At 30.7% G+C, this 16,792-nt stretch overlaps 3 protein-coding genes across 6 annotated transcripts; all 3 read right to left on the minus strand.

The window, feature by feature from the left end:
* Positions 1 to 620: 620 nt before the first annotated feature.
* Positions 621 to 3,879, minus strand: LOC114175945 (P-loop containing nucleoside triphosphate hydrolases superfamily protein). Of its 3 annotated transcripts, none has more exons than XM_028060802.2 (2): positions 1,387 to 3,879; positions 621 to 955 (listed from the first exon to the last, which is right to left on the minus strand). In XM_028060802.2, exon 1 carries the CDS (start codon positions 3,667 to 3,669, stop codon positions 1,438 to 1,440), a length of 2,232 nt encoding a protein of 743 aa, XP_027916603.1. In that variant the 5' UTR covers positions 3,670 to 3,879; the 3' UTR covers positions 621 to 955; positions 1,387 to 1,437. The 3 variants fall into 3 exon arrangements, with proteins under 3 accessions (XP_027916603.1, XP_027916600.1, XP_027916599.1); XM_028060799.2 differs by having other exon boundaries at positions 621 to 1,040; XM_028060798.2 differs by having other exon boundaries at positions 621 to 1,080.
* An 821-nt stretch (positions 3,880 to 4,700) lies between these two features.
* LOC114175946 (U-box domain-containing protein 35-like) lies at positions 4,701 to 6,173 on the minus strand. Its single transcript, XM_028060803.2, has 4 exons — positions 5,690 to 6,173; positions 5,414 to 5,532; positions 5,213 to 5,328; positions 4,701 to 5,139 (listed from the first exon to the last, which is right to left on the minus strand). Exons 1-4 carry the CDS (start codon positions 6,126 to 6,128, stop codon positions 4,914 to 4,916), a joined length of 900 nt encoding a protein of 299 aa, XP_027916604.1. The 5' UTR covers positions 6,129 to 6,173; the 3' UTR covers positions 4,701 to 4,913.
* An 8,075-nt stretch (positions 6,174 to 14,248) lies between these two features.
* LOC114179138 (U-box domain-containing protein 35-like) lies at positions 14,249 to 15,686 on the minus strand. Of its 2 annotated transcripts, XM_028065366.2 has the most exons (4): positions 15,137 to 15,673; positions 14,922 to 15,046; positions 14,712 to 14,827; positions 14,249 to 14,634 (listed from the first exon to the last, which is right to left on the minus strand). In XM_028065366.2, the coding sequence occupies exons 1-4, from the start codon at positions 15,396 to 15,398 to the stop codon at positions 14,421 to 14,423; spliced, it is 717 nt and encodes a 238-aa protein (XP_027921167.1). In that variant the 5' UTR covers positions 15,399 to 15,673; the 3' UTR covers positions 14,249 to 14,420. The 2 variants fall into 2 exon arrangements, with proteins under 2 accessions (XP_027921167.1, XP_027921168.1); XM_028065367.2 differs by lacking the exon at positions 14,712 to 14,827 and having other exon boundaries at positions 14,249 to 14,657; positions 15,137 to 15,686.
* Positions 15,687 to 16,792: the final 1,106 nt, after the last annotated feature.

Consider the following 16,792-nt stretch of genomic DNA (forward strand, 5'->3'; position numbering starts at 1 on the left):
TACAATTCCATGGGCGGTAACAATTTTCCTTTAGACCATTGCTAAAGACGAATGACAAAGAAAAAAGGAAGAAAAAACAGTAAACTGCTTCAAATATGCAAACAAGGATAACTAGAATTAAGTATTAACCTGAGTTATGCAACTGCACATGACAAAGCTAAATAAGCACTTTATACCACTTCAATGATCTATATATATGAAAGCTAAGCTAATTATCATTATCATTTGATAACTGATAAAGTCTTGCACTAGTTCTGTATAATCATATACCATCGTCGAAAGGTATGCCTAAGGCGCTGAAAAAGGGACGAAAAAAATGTCAACTCATTCTTGACACCTTAGCACTATCGGGTTTCCAAACATAGAATTACTATCAAGGATTTTTATATATATGATTCTATGATAACATTTGTGATCATCCAATCCAGGTATTCCAATTCCTAATATCAATTTAATATGATAAAATATCCAATTTAGACATATTGCACGAAACTTCATACAACTTCTACCATTTACTCATCAGATTTATAATGAAGACAGACCGTGTGTACCTTAAGAAATGCCAGTGTAATGCCTATCAGACTGAGACAAAACGTGCTGATAGCTAAAATGGACTGACATTTGTATATCATTTTACATGTTAAATTTAATATGATAAAGTATCAAATATAGACATATTGCATTAAACTTCATACAACTTGCTTCCACCATTTTCTCACCAGCTTTATATTCAAGACAGACTATATAACCTAAGAAATGTCTGTGTACATGCCTAACTGACCGAGACAAAAAGTTGCTGATAGCTAAAGTATACTGGTATTGTAAAACATTTTACATGTTAATGAGTTAAAAAATTTCGGATGAGTTACTCTACGAGGTGCGCTGGAACAAGACTGCAGCAGTCATGCATAAGCTGAGATAATGGCACCAACAATAGAACTGAAACTAACCCAAACTGTAGCAACAGTTGACAAATGTTAGTATCCATTCAATCTTCACTTTGACATCAGCTGAACAAATGTGCAGAAACTGTTTTAAGTCTTAAGGAAAAACAAAAACATTATTCAAACAACTGACGGCCTGGATAAATCAAGAAACACAATCAGAAAATGCAACCACTGTAGCATAAGAAAGCAAATATCAAGTCAGATGACAAATTTAATTAAATATCCTTATCTAAAAACTATCAATCCTGTTAGAAATAATTTATAAGCAGAATAGTAGTAGCTCTAGCTAAACAGAATACAAGCAAGGACAGCGATACCAGAATAGAAGGACTGCTGTAAACAAATTTTATACAGGATCATATAACCATAATAAGCAGATAATGCTGCTAATATCTCACTGCAAAATGTTCATTACCCCAACCAGAAAATTTCACATTACCTGCAATGTTGATGTCTTCTAAAGAAATGGCTACCTCAAAAAAAAAATTCTCTAATGCGCAAAAACAGTGTCATTTCGTCTAGGTGGTCTGTCAGGAATCGATCCTGGCTTGAATTTCGAAGCTTCGTGCCTTGCCAATTCAGGTGGAACAGGACTGTTACTTTGAACGAGCATCTGCTTGAGGTCATAAAATACATCACTGTCCTGAAGAGTCAAGAATGTCGTAGCCACACCCGTCTTTCCTGCACGACCAGTACGCCCAATACGGTGAGTGTATGTTTCAATATTCCCAGGCATATCATAGTTGATAACATGAGCGACATCAGGTATGTCAATCCCACGTCCGGCAACATCAGTGGCAACAAGAACATTGTATCTCTTGGTCCTAAACCCTTCAAGACTAATCTCTCTCTGCTCCTGCGACTTCCCTCCATGCAAAGTGGTCACGCGATACCCTTCCTTATCCAAATTCTTGGCAACCATATCCGCATTCTTCTTGGTGTTGACAAACACGATCGCAGTCTTGTCGTTAAGCTCGTCAAGCAATCTCTGAAGCTTGTAAAATTTCTCAGACTCCTTCATCATGATCACATGCTGGCTGATCAAGTCGGTTGCCTTTCCAGCAGTGCCGATGGTGACCACAACAGGGTTCCTCAAATACTTCCTAGCAAGCCTCTCCACAGCAGGGGGCATGGTGGCGCTGAACATATAAGTGGTCCGGTAAATCTTCTTCTCATCAAGCTCCTCATCTTCATTCTCCGGTTTGAGATTGCTGGAAGGCATGGCATCAAGCACACCCATCACCTGGGGCTCAAACCCCATGTCAATCATGCGATCGGCCTCATCAAGAACAACATAATTGCACTGATTGAGAACAGCATAGCGCCGCTCCAAGCAATCAATCAAACGTCCAGGAGTGGCAATGACAATCTCACAGCCCTGTCTGATCTTAAACCCTTGCTCCTCAATGGACTGTCCACCAACAATGGACACCACCTTGATGCCCAAATACTGCGCAAACTTCACAGTCTCATCCTCAATCTGCTGCGCGAGCTCGCGAGTGGGGGCCATGACAACAGCATAGGGACCCTCAGCCTCGTTGTCCTCACTCATGGGAGGAAGCCTGGTGATGTAGCTCAACATGGGAAGCACAAACGCCGCGGTTTTTCCGGAACCAGTCTCAGCAATGCCAATGACATCACGCTGCTGCAAGCCAAGGGGAATGGCTGCCATCTGAATAGGAGAAGGGGTTTTATAGCCAGCCTTCTCCACAGCTTTCAAGAGCTCCTGGCTCAACTTGCTCTCGATCCAGCTCCTCATGGGGCGAGGAATCTTCGAACCCTTATAGGAGATGTTGTAGTCCTCTCTGAAGATGCGCCAATCCCTCTCAGTCATCTCTTCGAGCTTCTTCTCGCTCCAGTGGCGGTCCACGCGCATGTCGAAGGTGTCGTAGAGATCGGCGGCGGCCTCCTTGCGGCGCTGGGCGTCAGCCTCCTCGGGCTTCTCCTCGAGGCCGTCCTTCTTGCGGATTTGCTCGCGCATCTCCTTCTCGTTCTTGGCGGCGAGCTTCTTCTGCTCACGGCGATCCATTCCGGCGCGGAAGCCGCGCCCGAAGAGGAGCTGAGCCTCGTGGGGGTTCTGGTAAAGAGAGTTCATGTCGCGCGAGGTGTCCTCCGTGTTCTCCCAGTCGAAGGAGAACCGGAACTTCTCGCTGGGCTTGATCACGCGCTTCTTGGGCTTCTTTGAGCCCAGGTACTGCTCCTTGATGGACTCAAGTTCCTTCTCGCGCTCGCGCTCCGCGAGTTTCTCCAAGCGAGCTCGCTCGCGTGCCCGGGTCTCCTCTTCACGCTCCCTCTCTCTGTTGCGGCGTTCGGCCTCGCGGTCCCGGTCACGTGCCCTCTCGCGCTCCGCGAGTTTCTCCGACCGAGCTCGCTCACGGGCCCGGTTATCCTCTTCGCGCTCCCTATCTCTGTTGCGGCGTTCGGGTTCGCGGTCCCGGTCCCGGTCACGTGCCCTATCGCGGTCTCTGTCCCTGTCTCTGTCGCGGTCGCGCTCCCTGTTGTCGCGGTCTCTGTCCCTTTCTCTGTCTCTGTCTCTATCGCGGTCGGAGGAGGGTTTGGGATCGGAGGAGTGGTTGTGGGAAAGGAGCTGCTCCTGGCGGCGCTTCTGCTCCGCGACTTCTTCCTGGCGACGTTGGAGGGCCAATTGCTCGCGTTGGGCTTTGGTTAGGAACGTTGGCTTCACCGTTGAGGGGTTCGTGACGTCGTCGTTTAGGCGCTTCATGATGGCAATGGTTCTGAAATAGTGATGGAGATAGAGAAAGAGAGTGAAAGAGAGAGAGATCGCTTGGGTAATTGCAGGAGGGGAGGGGTGAGGAGTGAGGGCACAAACAGCAAAACCAAACCACCTCGGATCGGATTCCAGACACTTCTTCTGTGGATCCTCCCCTATTTTTCTCCTCCTCTTTTCTTTAGCTTCCACACCACAATACCTTTATTTTTATTTATTATTTCTCTTTTCAAAATTCAGGGAAGAAGACCAGGCCCAATTTTCTTCCATATTTGGGCTACCCAAGGCCCAACCTATTTATATTTCAAAATTCATTTCCGTACTTATATTTTTTTTCTTGTGATAAAGATCACTTTCTTTTCTTTTTCATTACTTTAGTTTTTTATTGACAGAAAAAATAAGTGAAAAAATCATTTCTTCTTTTAAAAAAATCTTTGTAGTTATTTTTCCTTTTTTTTAAAAGGTGTCATTGTTTTTTGGTTCAAATAAGAAAGATTTTTTTTTTCCTTAGTCAAATTTAAGCTATTGGCTATTATGTGTTCTCTTCTCTTTATTTCCCATGAAAGTATCTTATACATGACATTGGGGAGTTTCAGATATTGGTAAGGATCAAATTTTTGGACGAAATTCAGATATGACGTTAAACAACAAAAGCCTAATATTGGGGAGTTTCAGATGTTTTTTTACCTATTTTAATATTTACAATTAACGTGGACTATAGTGGAACCAAAATTATAGAATTCACAATGGCTAGAAAGTGAATTAACCAAAAAGACTATATATTAATAAAAAAAAAACTTAAAACGTATATAGAAGATAAAAGATATATAAGTCCTCATTATAATTTATTCATTTTTGTTATCATATTAAGACTCATACTTCTAATTCTTAAATTCTTAGCTGTACTCGTAAATCATGATATGCTTTGTTAAATACGTTGTGGAGATTATACCAATAGCTCTTCCGCTATATTCTTAGTTTATGTTAATTGGGGCTTTGCCCTTTGTTCTCAAAAAAGAAAACATTAAAACATAAAAATCCAACGGAAGTACTTCATACATCAACTTCAAGTAAATAAAACAATCCAACATCCATGAACTACTCTGAGTATATATGTATAGCAAAATTTTTGCATGCACATCTATCATTCCTCATGCGTGTATATGATTATATATTGTTAACTACACAAATTTTATATTCATATATTGATATATCGACGGAAGCAAGATCATTCCTAACTACTTAAATAACCATATCCAACTCAACATAAAAAGCTTAAGTGGGAAAAATTCACGGAATTCATTTATTGAAGTTCCATTGTCGGTGGAGGAGCGTGGTGAGGTGCACTCACTCATCTGGTCTATCACTTCTATTCCTTCGCATATGATTTTTACATCACAACTTTCCTGTGCGTAATTTAGTACCTTGCCCGCTATGCCACTATTCCTTCCAGATACACATTTTCTACCAATCCAAATAATCAAACAATCACAAAATGCTGTTAATTCATATGAATTTAGTTAATTAGACACGGTACCTTAAATTAGATCCAGAAATTCCGACAACCAGTCTTCTTATGTTAAGATTTCGAACATGGTCCATGATAGCTTTAGCAACATCGTCTCCCTCAATCAGCATCATCTCCACCTTAACCTGTGTAGTACATAACAGCATCATCAAAGTGTAAGAAACCATGTTTTGTGTTACGTTTTTCCAAGCAAAGGATTCATTTATTTACCTTAGAATGAACGCAGAGGTCAATGAACTTTTGAAGGAGCAATTTCCTCTTGGCTCTCTCTTGTGCCAAGTGCATGTTAGTATACTCTTCATTAACTTGACTCCTTGGAATTTTTCCTACTGTTGTTAAACAAGATATCTGGTTATAAAGTTACAAAGCAACAAATCATAACAACTCTTGGAATTCACGCGTAAACCCTTGTTATACGGGGAAAGGGACTTATTTGACTATATGAACACGTAGCATGGAAAAAAGAGGAGGTAGAGACTTAATTACATGGACTTGGAATGAGCTTGACTTGAGGGAAAACGTGTAGAAGACGAACGACGGTGGCAGAGGGTGTCACGGCGTGCTTCAAGGCCCATGAAAGAGCTTCCATGCTTGGACTCGAATGTTCATCGTTGTTGCTTACTGCTACATAAACAACATCATCGTCGTCTTCATCATCGTCGTATTCATCATCGTTATCATTGCAGTTGTGGATATCAAGAGAAAACACAGTGCTCTCGCAGTCTTCTCTTATGGTATCCAAAACCAAAGGCTCCTTCAGATTGATCTCAAACAGCTCCTCCGAAAAATCTGAATCTTCGATCTCGCTGCGGCTGAGACTGCAATCTATGACTTGGTTTCTCTTGAGCCCTAAAAAACGACGTCTGAAGCAACCGGAGCTTTCTTCTTCCTGCTCCCTTTCCCATGACCTTCCTGAACCCATCATCCTCACCTCTCTCCAATTTCTCAACTAATTGCTTTGGTTTGTGATGATGGATTAATTAATATATAGTTGACTATATATATAATTAATTTGGACAAATATAATGAAAGAGATATAGGCCAAATTTTTATTTCACAAAATAAAGTACACGTGGCTATGATGTAACATGTAGGACACATTTCTTTGTTCAATTAAGACTTAGGAGAAAAATATATTTTGATAAAGTTTTTATTGATAAATAATTATTTTTGATAAAAAAAATTAAAACTTTATTATTTTATTTTTTTAACTTTCATAAAAAAAGGAAAAAATTATTCTACTTAATAATTTTTTCAACCAAATATTTGTCAAAATATTATTTTTATTACTTGAATGTTATAGGAGGTTTCAACGATATCAGAAGAGCTCATAGTTTGAGATTCTTACTTTCTCCTCACATCTTCGTAGACTAATTTTTTTATTTAATAGTTCACTTTAAATTTATTATATTAATTTAATATTTTATTATTAAGCATAGATGTCGAAGTACTTATTATGAACAAGATAAAATGAAATTTACAACAAATATTAATAATTAAGTTTGTTATTTTTAAATCTCTAATAAATTTAGAATTTTTTTTTTAATAAATTTCTAGTAAATTTTTGTGTAAGTACTCAATATAAATTTATAATTTTATAATTATACAATTTTCTATTTTTATTATTTTAATTAAAAATTGTATAAATACAAAATTATGGTTTTATTATTTGAAGAAAAATTAAAAATATATCATAATTTTATAAAAATTTTCATGCATAAAAATATCATATAATTAATAAAATTTTCAATAAAATTAATAAATTATCTTTTATATCCATAAAAATTATAACTTTCAATAGTACTTTTATTTAACAAAATAATTTTTTAGTTGTAATGGATTAAAACTTTTATTTTAACTATAAATTTTAATTGTATGATTCGGTTCTAATACGAATTTCTTATAACCAATAAAATATAGACAAATCTAAATATATATTTTAAAAATCATTAAAAGCCGTATCACTCGAATAACACTCGATTAACAAAAGAAGTTAACAATAACGAAGCAAAAATTCATTCGAAAGAATTAAATTTTTTAATCATTCAATAAACCATAAAAATTTAATAAGAACTCAATTAAAAAATCTCAAATCTATTACAAACTTCAAACATAATTAAGTCACTAAAAATTATATGAAAACATTATATATACTATCTTTAAATGTCAATTCATCTTTTTGAAATAAATAAATACCAAATTTACAAGTCTTAATTCAAAGTTCTTTAACTTCAAAGTTTAAACACTAATTAACCATAAGTTTGAATAAGAAATTTAATAAGTTATACCCCATTTCATTTTGTTAAACAATTTACATTTATTCAAATTTATTTTTTTTAAATAAAATATTCCAATTATTATAAAAGATAAAAAATATTTAATTATCAAACAAATTATTAATAATTAAAATATATTAATATTGATGATTTTTTAATTGATTTCAAAGGATATTAATCTTTGGTCAAAATATATCAAATTTTTGTCAGTTATCTCGATTACTTGATGTTAATTAATATTGATTGAAAATTTTCAATTTAGAACAAAATATTCAGTTCATATATACCAAAAAATAATCTCTTTTGTATTTACCAGTAAAAACGTAATGTGTTATTTTTTTATGATAAAAAAAATTATTAATATTATAATTATAAAAAAAATGTAAATAATTTTTACAATTTTAATATAAAAATGTCAAACAAAAAATATCAATCGTAAGAAACAAATATTTAAAGAATAAAATTGAAAAAAAATAATTATTTTAATTTAAAAAATATATATTTAAAGAATAAAAATAACAAACAAATGTGTACTCCAAAATAGAAAACCCTCTTATATAATAATATAGATAGTGTAAATATTGTAGAATATAATAATTAGTTATTATATTATTTATTTAATTCGTTACGTCTTTATTATATTACTTTATTTATTTTATTAGACAATATTACTAAATAGATTCTTTATATTAGTCTAAAATACATCTTTTACATTGATTTATTTGTTGGATTAAATTAAATAACATATAATGTAATTACTATTTTATTTACAGTTTAAATATTTAAGGAAAAAATGTAATCATTTTAAAAAAATCACATTAATCATATAATTGAGAAAAATATTGGTATAATCACATTAATCATATAATTGAGATAAATCACATTTTAGTCATTAATCACGTAAAAATGACTAAAATGATACTTTTATATGCATAGTACCAATTATATCGATGTAAAAGTTAATATATAAAAAATGTTGCATTTACTTTTATTTTCTTTTTTGTTATTAAGAGATAAACACATTAACATTCTTCCATTCATAACTTATTAAATTAGGGATGGTTGGCAATGGTGTGGGACAGATATAGGTATCATGATGTTATCTTTATCCTCGTAATTAAAATTTATTCTCATTCCATCTTTAAAAATATAATATATATATATATATATATATATATATATATATAATATACATATAATATATATACATAATAATATAACATATATACGTATAATATAATATACATATAATATATATAATATTTATTATATGCCTGTATATATTTCGTTAGGCAATATACAAAATAGACATTATATTATTAAAAAACATATTATATAAATATTATTTTTTTAATTGGTTGATTAATAATAATTTACGAGAAAATAAAATATAATGAATGAACTAATTTGGGTTATTTTGTTAAGAAATTAATATTAGAATAAGTTAAAGAGTTGATTGGAATTTATCAAATTAAATTTGTTTGAGTAATTTACATGATACACAATCTTAAAGAACTCAATTCTAATATATTTTATATATTATTTTATATCGTTATCCTTTTGATTTTATCTTTATATTTTTTTCTAATATTTCTCATATTTTTTATTTTTTATATTTTATTTTTTCTTATTTAAAGGAAATGTATTCGATCCAAGTAAACCATCACTCCCCTTCAAGAGTTTCATTGTAAACTCAACTATCTCCTTCCAAGAGTTCCATTGAACACACAATCATTTACCTATAGAAATTTATTCATTTCTATAAACAATGGAGGTAGAAACTACAATTTTTCAAAGATCATCACCAACTACTTGTAAGTATTGGATGAGTGGTGATTGTTCAAAAGGTGGAGAATGTCCAAATTTGCATTGGTGGGTTGACACCAACAACTTTAAAGTGAGTTCTCTTAATTTTTTTAGCCTTTTTTTCCATTAATATGGCAATGCATATCAATTATATAAACTTTTTCTATACTTTTTTTTTATGCTTAATTATTTTTTGAGCTCATGTGAGAACATTCAATTGAGTCCTTAATTAAATTTTATGATTGATTAAATCTTCGATATTTTAAGATTTTTCAATCGAGTCCCTGCAGTTAAATATTTTTATTAATGTTATTATGTGACAGTTATTTTGTAATATCATCCTCTTTAAATATTGTCTCATGTGGCCACATGATATTTTTTAGATAGATCATGGCGATATCTTTTCCAAATATTTACTATATTTAACAAAAATTGTTTTTACTTTAATTAACATTATAAATTTCAAAATAAAAAAAATTAAATTATAAAAACATGAAATATATAACTATAAATTATAAAAAACTCAAAATTAAAAAAATTACAATTTGATAATTTTGTATTTTCATAATTTCACAATTTTATAATTTCATAGTTTTATAATTATATATTTTATAATTTCTTAATTTTGAAATTATATATTTTTATAACTTTGTAATTTGTTCATTTTGTAATTTCATATATTATAGTTTTTTAATTTTAAAATCTTGTATTTCATAATTTTATAATTACATATTTTATATTTTTATAATTTCAATTTTTTAAATTTTTAAATTTTAATTAAATTTAAAAAAAAATTCGTTAAATACAGTAAATATTTGAGAAAGATCTTGTCATGATCTTTTGTAATAAAATATTATGGGACGACATTCAAGAAGTGACAATGCAAGATAATTGTCACATCACAAAGTTAACAAACAGTTTACTGTTGAGACTCAATTGAAATGTTCTCAAATTTTAAGGACTCAAGAAATCACACAAATTTATTATGGACTCAATTCAAAGTTTTTAAATTTATCATGTCTCAAAACATAATTAATATTTTTTTTATAAAAAAAAACATATTACATCAAGAAAACGATTAGATTTAAGATTAATTACTTGTGTGTTCACAAATTTTGACGATGATGTTTATATGATAATATTAACAAATAAATGAGAGTTTTTATTTTTTACATTTTCTTCAAATTGTAAATTAAATGATGTATTCATTAATAATAATTAAGCACTTTGAAGTTTAAATTGTGGTAATTTTTAATTGTGTCCTCCATGTGTTGCCCCATTTTTTTCGTGAAGAAAACATTGGTTTGAAACATGCTTCTCTTATCATTTTTCATTAATATAAAATTATTTTCTATTATTATAATAATAATTATTACTACTATTTTATTTTTATTTTTAGTGATATGATAAAAATTTGTATGTTTATTTATTTTTTACACTATTATATTTTATAATTTACTCATCAACTTTTATAAATAATTTTTGTTTTCAGAGAGGTAATTCAAGTGTTGCAAGATTAGTTTGTTGGATTCCACCTCCAAAGGGTTTTATAAAGGTTAATTGTGATGGAGCTTACACGTATGATGGAAAAAAAGCGGCTGCAGGAGGTGTTATTAGAGATTCAGAGGGTGAATTTCTTTTTGCCTTCTCTAGTGTTTTAAGGGTCGACTCAGCAGCAGAGGCCGAACTATTTGCCATTAAGTTAGGAATGGAAATAGCTATATCAATGGGATACAATAATATTGTTGTTGAGAGTGATTCTCTAACGGCTGTACAACTTATTAACCGGGGAGTCCTTCAACAAAGACATCCACTTTATGCTTTAGTCTCTTCAATAATTCAGATGGGTGCAAAGGTGGATTACATTAGTTGGAATCAAGTGTTTAGAGAAACCAACTCTGTAGCAGATAGTCTTGCCAAGTATGGACTATCATTATCTTCGAACTCACCTGTAATTCTTTTTAAGTTTCCTCCCACTTTTCTTCTCTTTTCCTTATGTATGGATAAAATTGGAAAAATGTACTCTTGTTGAATGCATTTTTTTCATGAATAAAAGAAATTATTTTAATTTCTCTTACATAAAAAAATGTGTAGACCATGAAAGAGAATATTCTTTACATAATAGTATCAATTGTATGGAAGTATAAATTATAAATAATTATTTTAATTTTAAAAAACAATTAAATTTAAATAAATATTGATTTAAAATGATAAAATAATAAAATAGTTATTTTAATTTTAAAAATAATTAAATTTAAATTAATAGTCATTTAATGGATAAAAATAGAAATGTAATTATTTTTATTTAAAATAACGTTTATTTACAACCTAAAAGAAAATGTGTACACAATATAAATCCCTCTATATATAAGTACAAATATTAATTACAACAACAATTTTAATTAATAAAATAAAATAAATAAATCATATTAACACCAATAAAAAAACACTAGTCATCATAAATATCCCAATGATAATACATTGATTTTAGTAAAGTTGATGATATTCTAAACAAAATTAAGTTAAAGGTATAATACAAAGATAAGACATGTCAATTAAAAATACGAAGAATTTTAAATCCTTATTTTTATAAATCTAGTATGTTATGGTGCAAACCACCTAACTACTCCAATGTTGTTTTCTTGTCTCCATAAAGATTGGATGCACCGTGTTATATTATCCATTCTCTTACATACCTTTGATATAAATTTAAAGTACCAATCGAGTGTGTGATAAAATTATTGACACAAATAATAATTTTATAGTTATTAACTTTCTATATCTCTAGAGTAGTATATAATCATTGACTTTGGTGTCAATTGGTTTTGCTTTAACATTGTAATGACCTATCCCTATTAATATATCAATGACCAATTTAGATACTAATTCTTTGATAGCAAAAACCTTGGTAGTTAATGTTAGTGGCCAGTTTAGAGTCTAATTAGTTACTAATTATAATTTTTATTCATAATAATAACCATTTTAGAGACTAATAATTTTTAGTTTATAAATTAGCCTCTAAAATTGATTGCTATTTAAGGATTTTCTTGTAGTGATACTTGCATCGATTGTTGATTAGTTACGAGATATTGCATCTTCATTGGCAATTCTTTGGTTTCTTAAAAAACTAAGAAACAACACGAGGTATCTAGATCTTCTTTCAAAGTCGAGTATAGAACACGAACCTTCACTACATGTGAGTTACAATAACTCATCCCTTTACTATTTGATCTAAGAAGTCCATGTTCAAACTAACATTTATGCTTTGTTCACATTCGAGGATGAATTTGGGAGAGAGTAAATGTAAGGATGTGAGGGGATAAAGAGGGAATGTAGTGTTGTTTACTCTGAGGAAATTAGAGGTGAAGGTGAGAAAATTTGTGAAAGTTTGTGAAAAAATTGATGGATGTGATGAATAAAAGAAGTTATAATAGATCGATAAAATTAAAAGATTACGCATTTGGTCTTGTGGTTAAAAGTAATATAAAATAAAGAATTGTTAGACTAAAGTTAATTTAAAAGAAGATGTTATCCTAAAATCTCCTCGTCATAGTACAAATACTTATTTCAAAAATCATGGCTACTATTCAATAATAAATATGTGAAAGTAAACAAAAGGGTCACTCACAAACCACTCTCCTTAAATAGTAAAATCCTCTATGTGAACAAATTGTGGAAGTATTCCTTTGAGATGATATATTTGAATTAGAGTGAGAGGATGAATTTGAACAGATTTGGAGATAAAATTTGTATTTTTTCTTTTGAAAAAATTGAAAATGAAAGTGAGAGAATTTGAGAGTCAATTTGTAAATCATTTAATTGATTATAATAAAAATTATTTTTTTAATTATTATTATGATTAATATTATATATATATATATATATATATATATATATATATATATATATATATATATATATATATATATATATATATATATATATATATATATATATATATATATATATATATATATATAAAAGAATCAGTTACCTAATTGGTTTCCTCCCATTTTAATAAATACATATCAATGCCATGGACAAAAATATAAATACCCACAAATATTCTCAAGATATTACAAGGTATATCATAAATCTCTTCTTTCAAATCAACTCAACTCAATGCATAAGAACAAAATCCACACCTGCAAATCAATCTCACCAAATCCATGCATACAATATATCAACTCAATCGAACACAGACTTTAGTATTCAATGAGCAAAGCATTAGGAAATTAATTCCCATCTCCTCCTTAAGAAAGCTCAATGATTGGTATCCCTTTCTTCTTCAGCTTAATCAGTTTAATGTCTTCTAGATAGTCTTACCAGTATATTTTTAGCAATATTTCTCTATTTCTTTATTTGTTTTTTGTTATTTCTCTTGTCCTTGCTAGTACTTATCTTGTATATATTATTCACGTATTGGATAATCAATACTATTATATTATCGTTTAATTTTATCTTTACATCTTTGTCTTTTTCTCTTTTAACGTTTATGCACCAAAAAGAGAAGTTGGGTTTGCAGTTGCACACCTATTACAAGGGTCTTATTAATTTCTTGAACACATTTTGTGAAGAGAGCTTTCTACTTCATCTTCCAGCAATTTCATATTATTGGCTTCCACTAGTGTTTATATTAACTTAGCATATTATAAACCTTCTTCAATGTGACGTGATTAGCTTAGCAAAACTTATAAGCAATGAAATCAACCAAAAGTTGATCTCAAACATCACATTATGGACCCATTTTCAGGATTCCAAAACGTGAGAACCTAATAAACACATCTGTGCGGAAATTTCTGAAGTTGTTTGAGATGAATTCGTCAATGTTGACTTGGTCGTTTCTAAATTATTAGAGTTGACTATTAAAGTCGTGTATATTCATGCGTATGTTGTGTTAAATACACAGGTGAGAAGCATGAAGGAATATGCCTTTTGTGGTGAGGTAACCAAGAACCTCAAATAAAGTCAAATCAAATGCTTGTTTCATATTATGTGGATTCATTCGCTATCATATACGTGACACTAAACAATATTTTAACAATAATAGAAATTTCCGTTCATCTTCTCACAAACTGGGATCACAGAATGAACTACAAAGTAATTGAATGATTCAAAGTAATGAAACAGGGTAATCATTTGAACTTGGGTATGAAACAAATGCATGAAACTGAATCATGATTATCTTCTTTGTTTTGGGTAGTCATGGAAGTATGGTTAGGGGGTGAAATCATCATCTGCTCATTTACTTCCTTCCCTTCACATATAATTCTCACCTTGCAACTTTCTGGTGAATTCCGCAGTATCTCATCAGCAACACTGTTATTCCCTTTCCTTGATTTTGATTTTCTGTTGGTCCAAATCAAATAATGCTGAAATATTAACCAATAATTAGCATGCATATGGTTTAATAATTAGTGGTGTACCTTAGATGGAATTTGTTGGCTCCAATGACTAGAGTTTTTATCTGAAGAATCGGAATGAGGTCGAGGATAGGCTTTGCAACTGTGTCACTTTCAATCAGGATGGTGTCTACCTTAACCTGTTCTGGAGAATTTGTTCATTTGTCTCTTGTTTTCATTGGAATTTTGAATCAGGATTTGGTTCCATTGGATTTAATTATAGAATTATAGTACCTTGGAAGAAGAGCATGATTGTAGGAACTTCTGAAGGAGCTCTCTCCTTTTGCTTCTTTCTTGCTCAACATAACTCTCCACCTGCTCAACACTCACTTCATTCCTTGGAACCATTCCTATTCCCACTGTCATCACAATCACATTCACACAAACAAAAACATTGAGAGGGCTATAAAATAGACGGAGAAAGCAATAAAGAGAGAGATGGGACTTACGTGGATTTGGAATGTGTTTGATCTGAGGAAACACATGAATGAGATAAATGGTGGTAGATTGAGTAACCATGTTGTTAAGTGTCCATGAGAGAGCGTGCATGCTTGTGTTGCTCTTACCCACTGCAACGTAAACACAGTCTTGTTCTTCTTTGTCTTCTTCTTCTTTCTTCTGAAGAGTGGGTTTGTGGTCCTCTTCCTCCTCTATCTCACACACGCTGCTGCTGCTTCTGTAGCAGTAGTTTTCTGGGTACTCCATCTCCATCAACCACACACCTTTACTGGGATCGTGTAATTTAACATCCCCATGTGTTAATAATATATAATAATTGAAGGACAAGTCAGTGGTTGGGTTTGGAACAAGAGTAATAATTATCACATGGTTCAATTGTTAAGGTAATAAACAGCGTACAAAAATAATATATGACAGTTTTATTCCAGTATGAAAGAGATTGCTTATGTTTTGTTTTTGTTTAAATAAATCTATCTTAAACCTAAACAAATCCCATGGAAACATATGTTATATATGCAAGACAAACTATTTCCATGCATTTAACAATTTAACAATAACATTGTAGGTTTGAAGGGATGTTAGTATATGTTTATGTTTTAGACTGTGCACCAGAATCTTTATAGAAACGAAGAGATAGATTAGGTAGGTGATTTGTACCCAACATACTAAATTTATAAAAGTAAGGATTGTTGTTGTTATAATTAATATTTGTACAAGGAATTTATTTTATGCACACATTTTCTTTTAGGTTGTAAATAAATGTTATTTTAAATTAAAACAATTACATTTTTACTTTTACCGTTTAAATGATTGTTAATTTAAATTTCATTAATTTTTAAAATAAAATTACTGTGTTATTATTTTATCCTTTTAAATCAATATTTATTTAAGGCTTAAACACATTTTTGGTCCTCATTTTCGTTTTTCGTTATTTGTTGCGGATGATCCTCATTTTGGCAGAATGTTTAAAATGGTCTTCATTTTTACTGAATGTTTAAAATGGTCTTCATTCTCGCAATTCGTGTTTTATTTGGTCCTTTTTCTGTAACGTCGTTTAAATCATTAACGGAACATTTTACAAGTGACACAGTTTGTATTAAGGTGTGTTACGTGTACTTTATATAAATGTTGATGAGTAGATTATAAAATATAATAGTGTAAAAAACAAAATAAACATATAAATTTTTAACATAACACTAAAATAAAAATAAAATAATAATACTAATAACATGGTAGTAATAATAATAATTATAATAATAGAAAATAATTTTATATTAATGAAAAATTATAAGAGAATCATGCTGAAAGCATTGCCTTCTTCATTATAAAAATGGGGCATCATACTAAGGATACAATTAAAAATTACTACAATTCAAACTTCAAAGTGCTTATTTGTTATTAATGAATACATCATTTGATTTGTAATTTGAAGAAAATGAAAAAAAAAAATTGTGTCTCACTCGAGTTCTTAAAATTTAAAAACTTTTCAATAGAGTCCCAAAAATAAAATGTTGATGTTAATTTTGTAATGTGACAATTGTTTTGTATTATCACTCCCTTGAATGTCATCACATAATATAATATATTTTTTGAAAGAGATCGCAATGACGAACTCTTTTTCAAATATTTACTATATTTAACAAAAA

This window comes from Vigna unguiculata, chromosome 3 (assembly GCF_037176805.1).
Source record: "Vigna unguiculata cultivar grain cowpea cultivar isolate G323 ecotype 2 chromosome 3, ASM3717680v1, whole genome shotgun sequence".
NCBI lineage: Eukaryota > Viridiplantae > Streptophyta > Magnoliopsida > Fabales > Fabaceae > Vigna > Vigna unguiculata.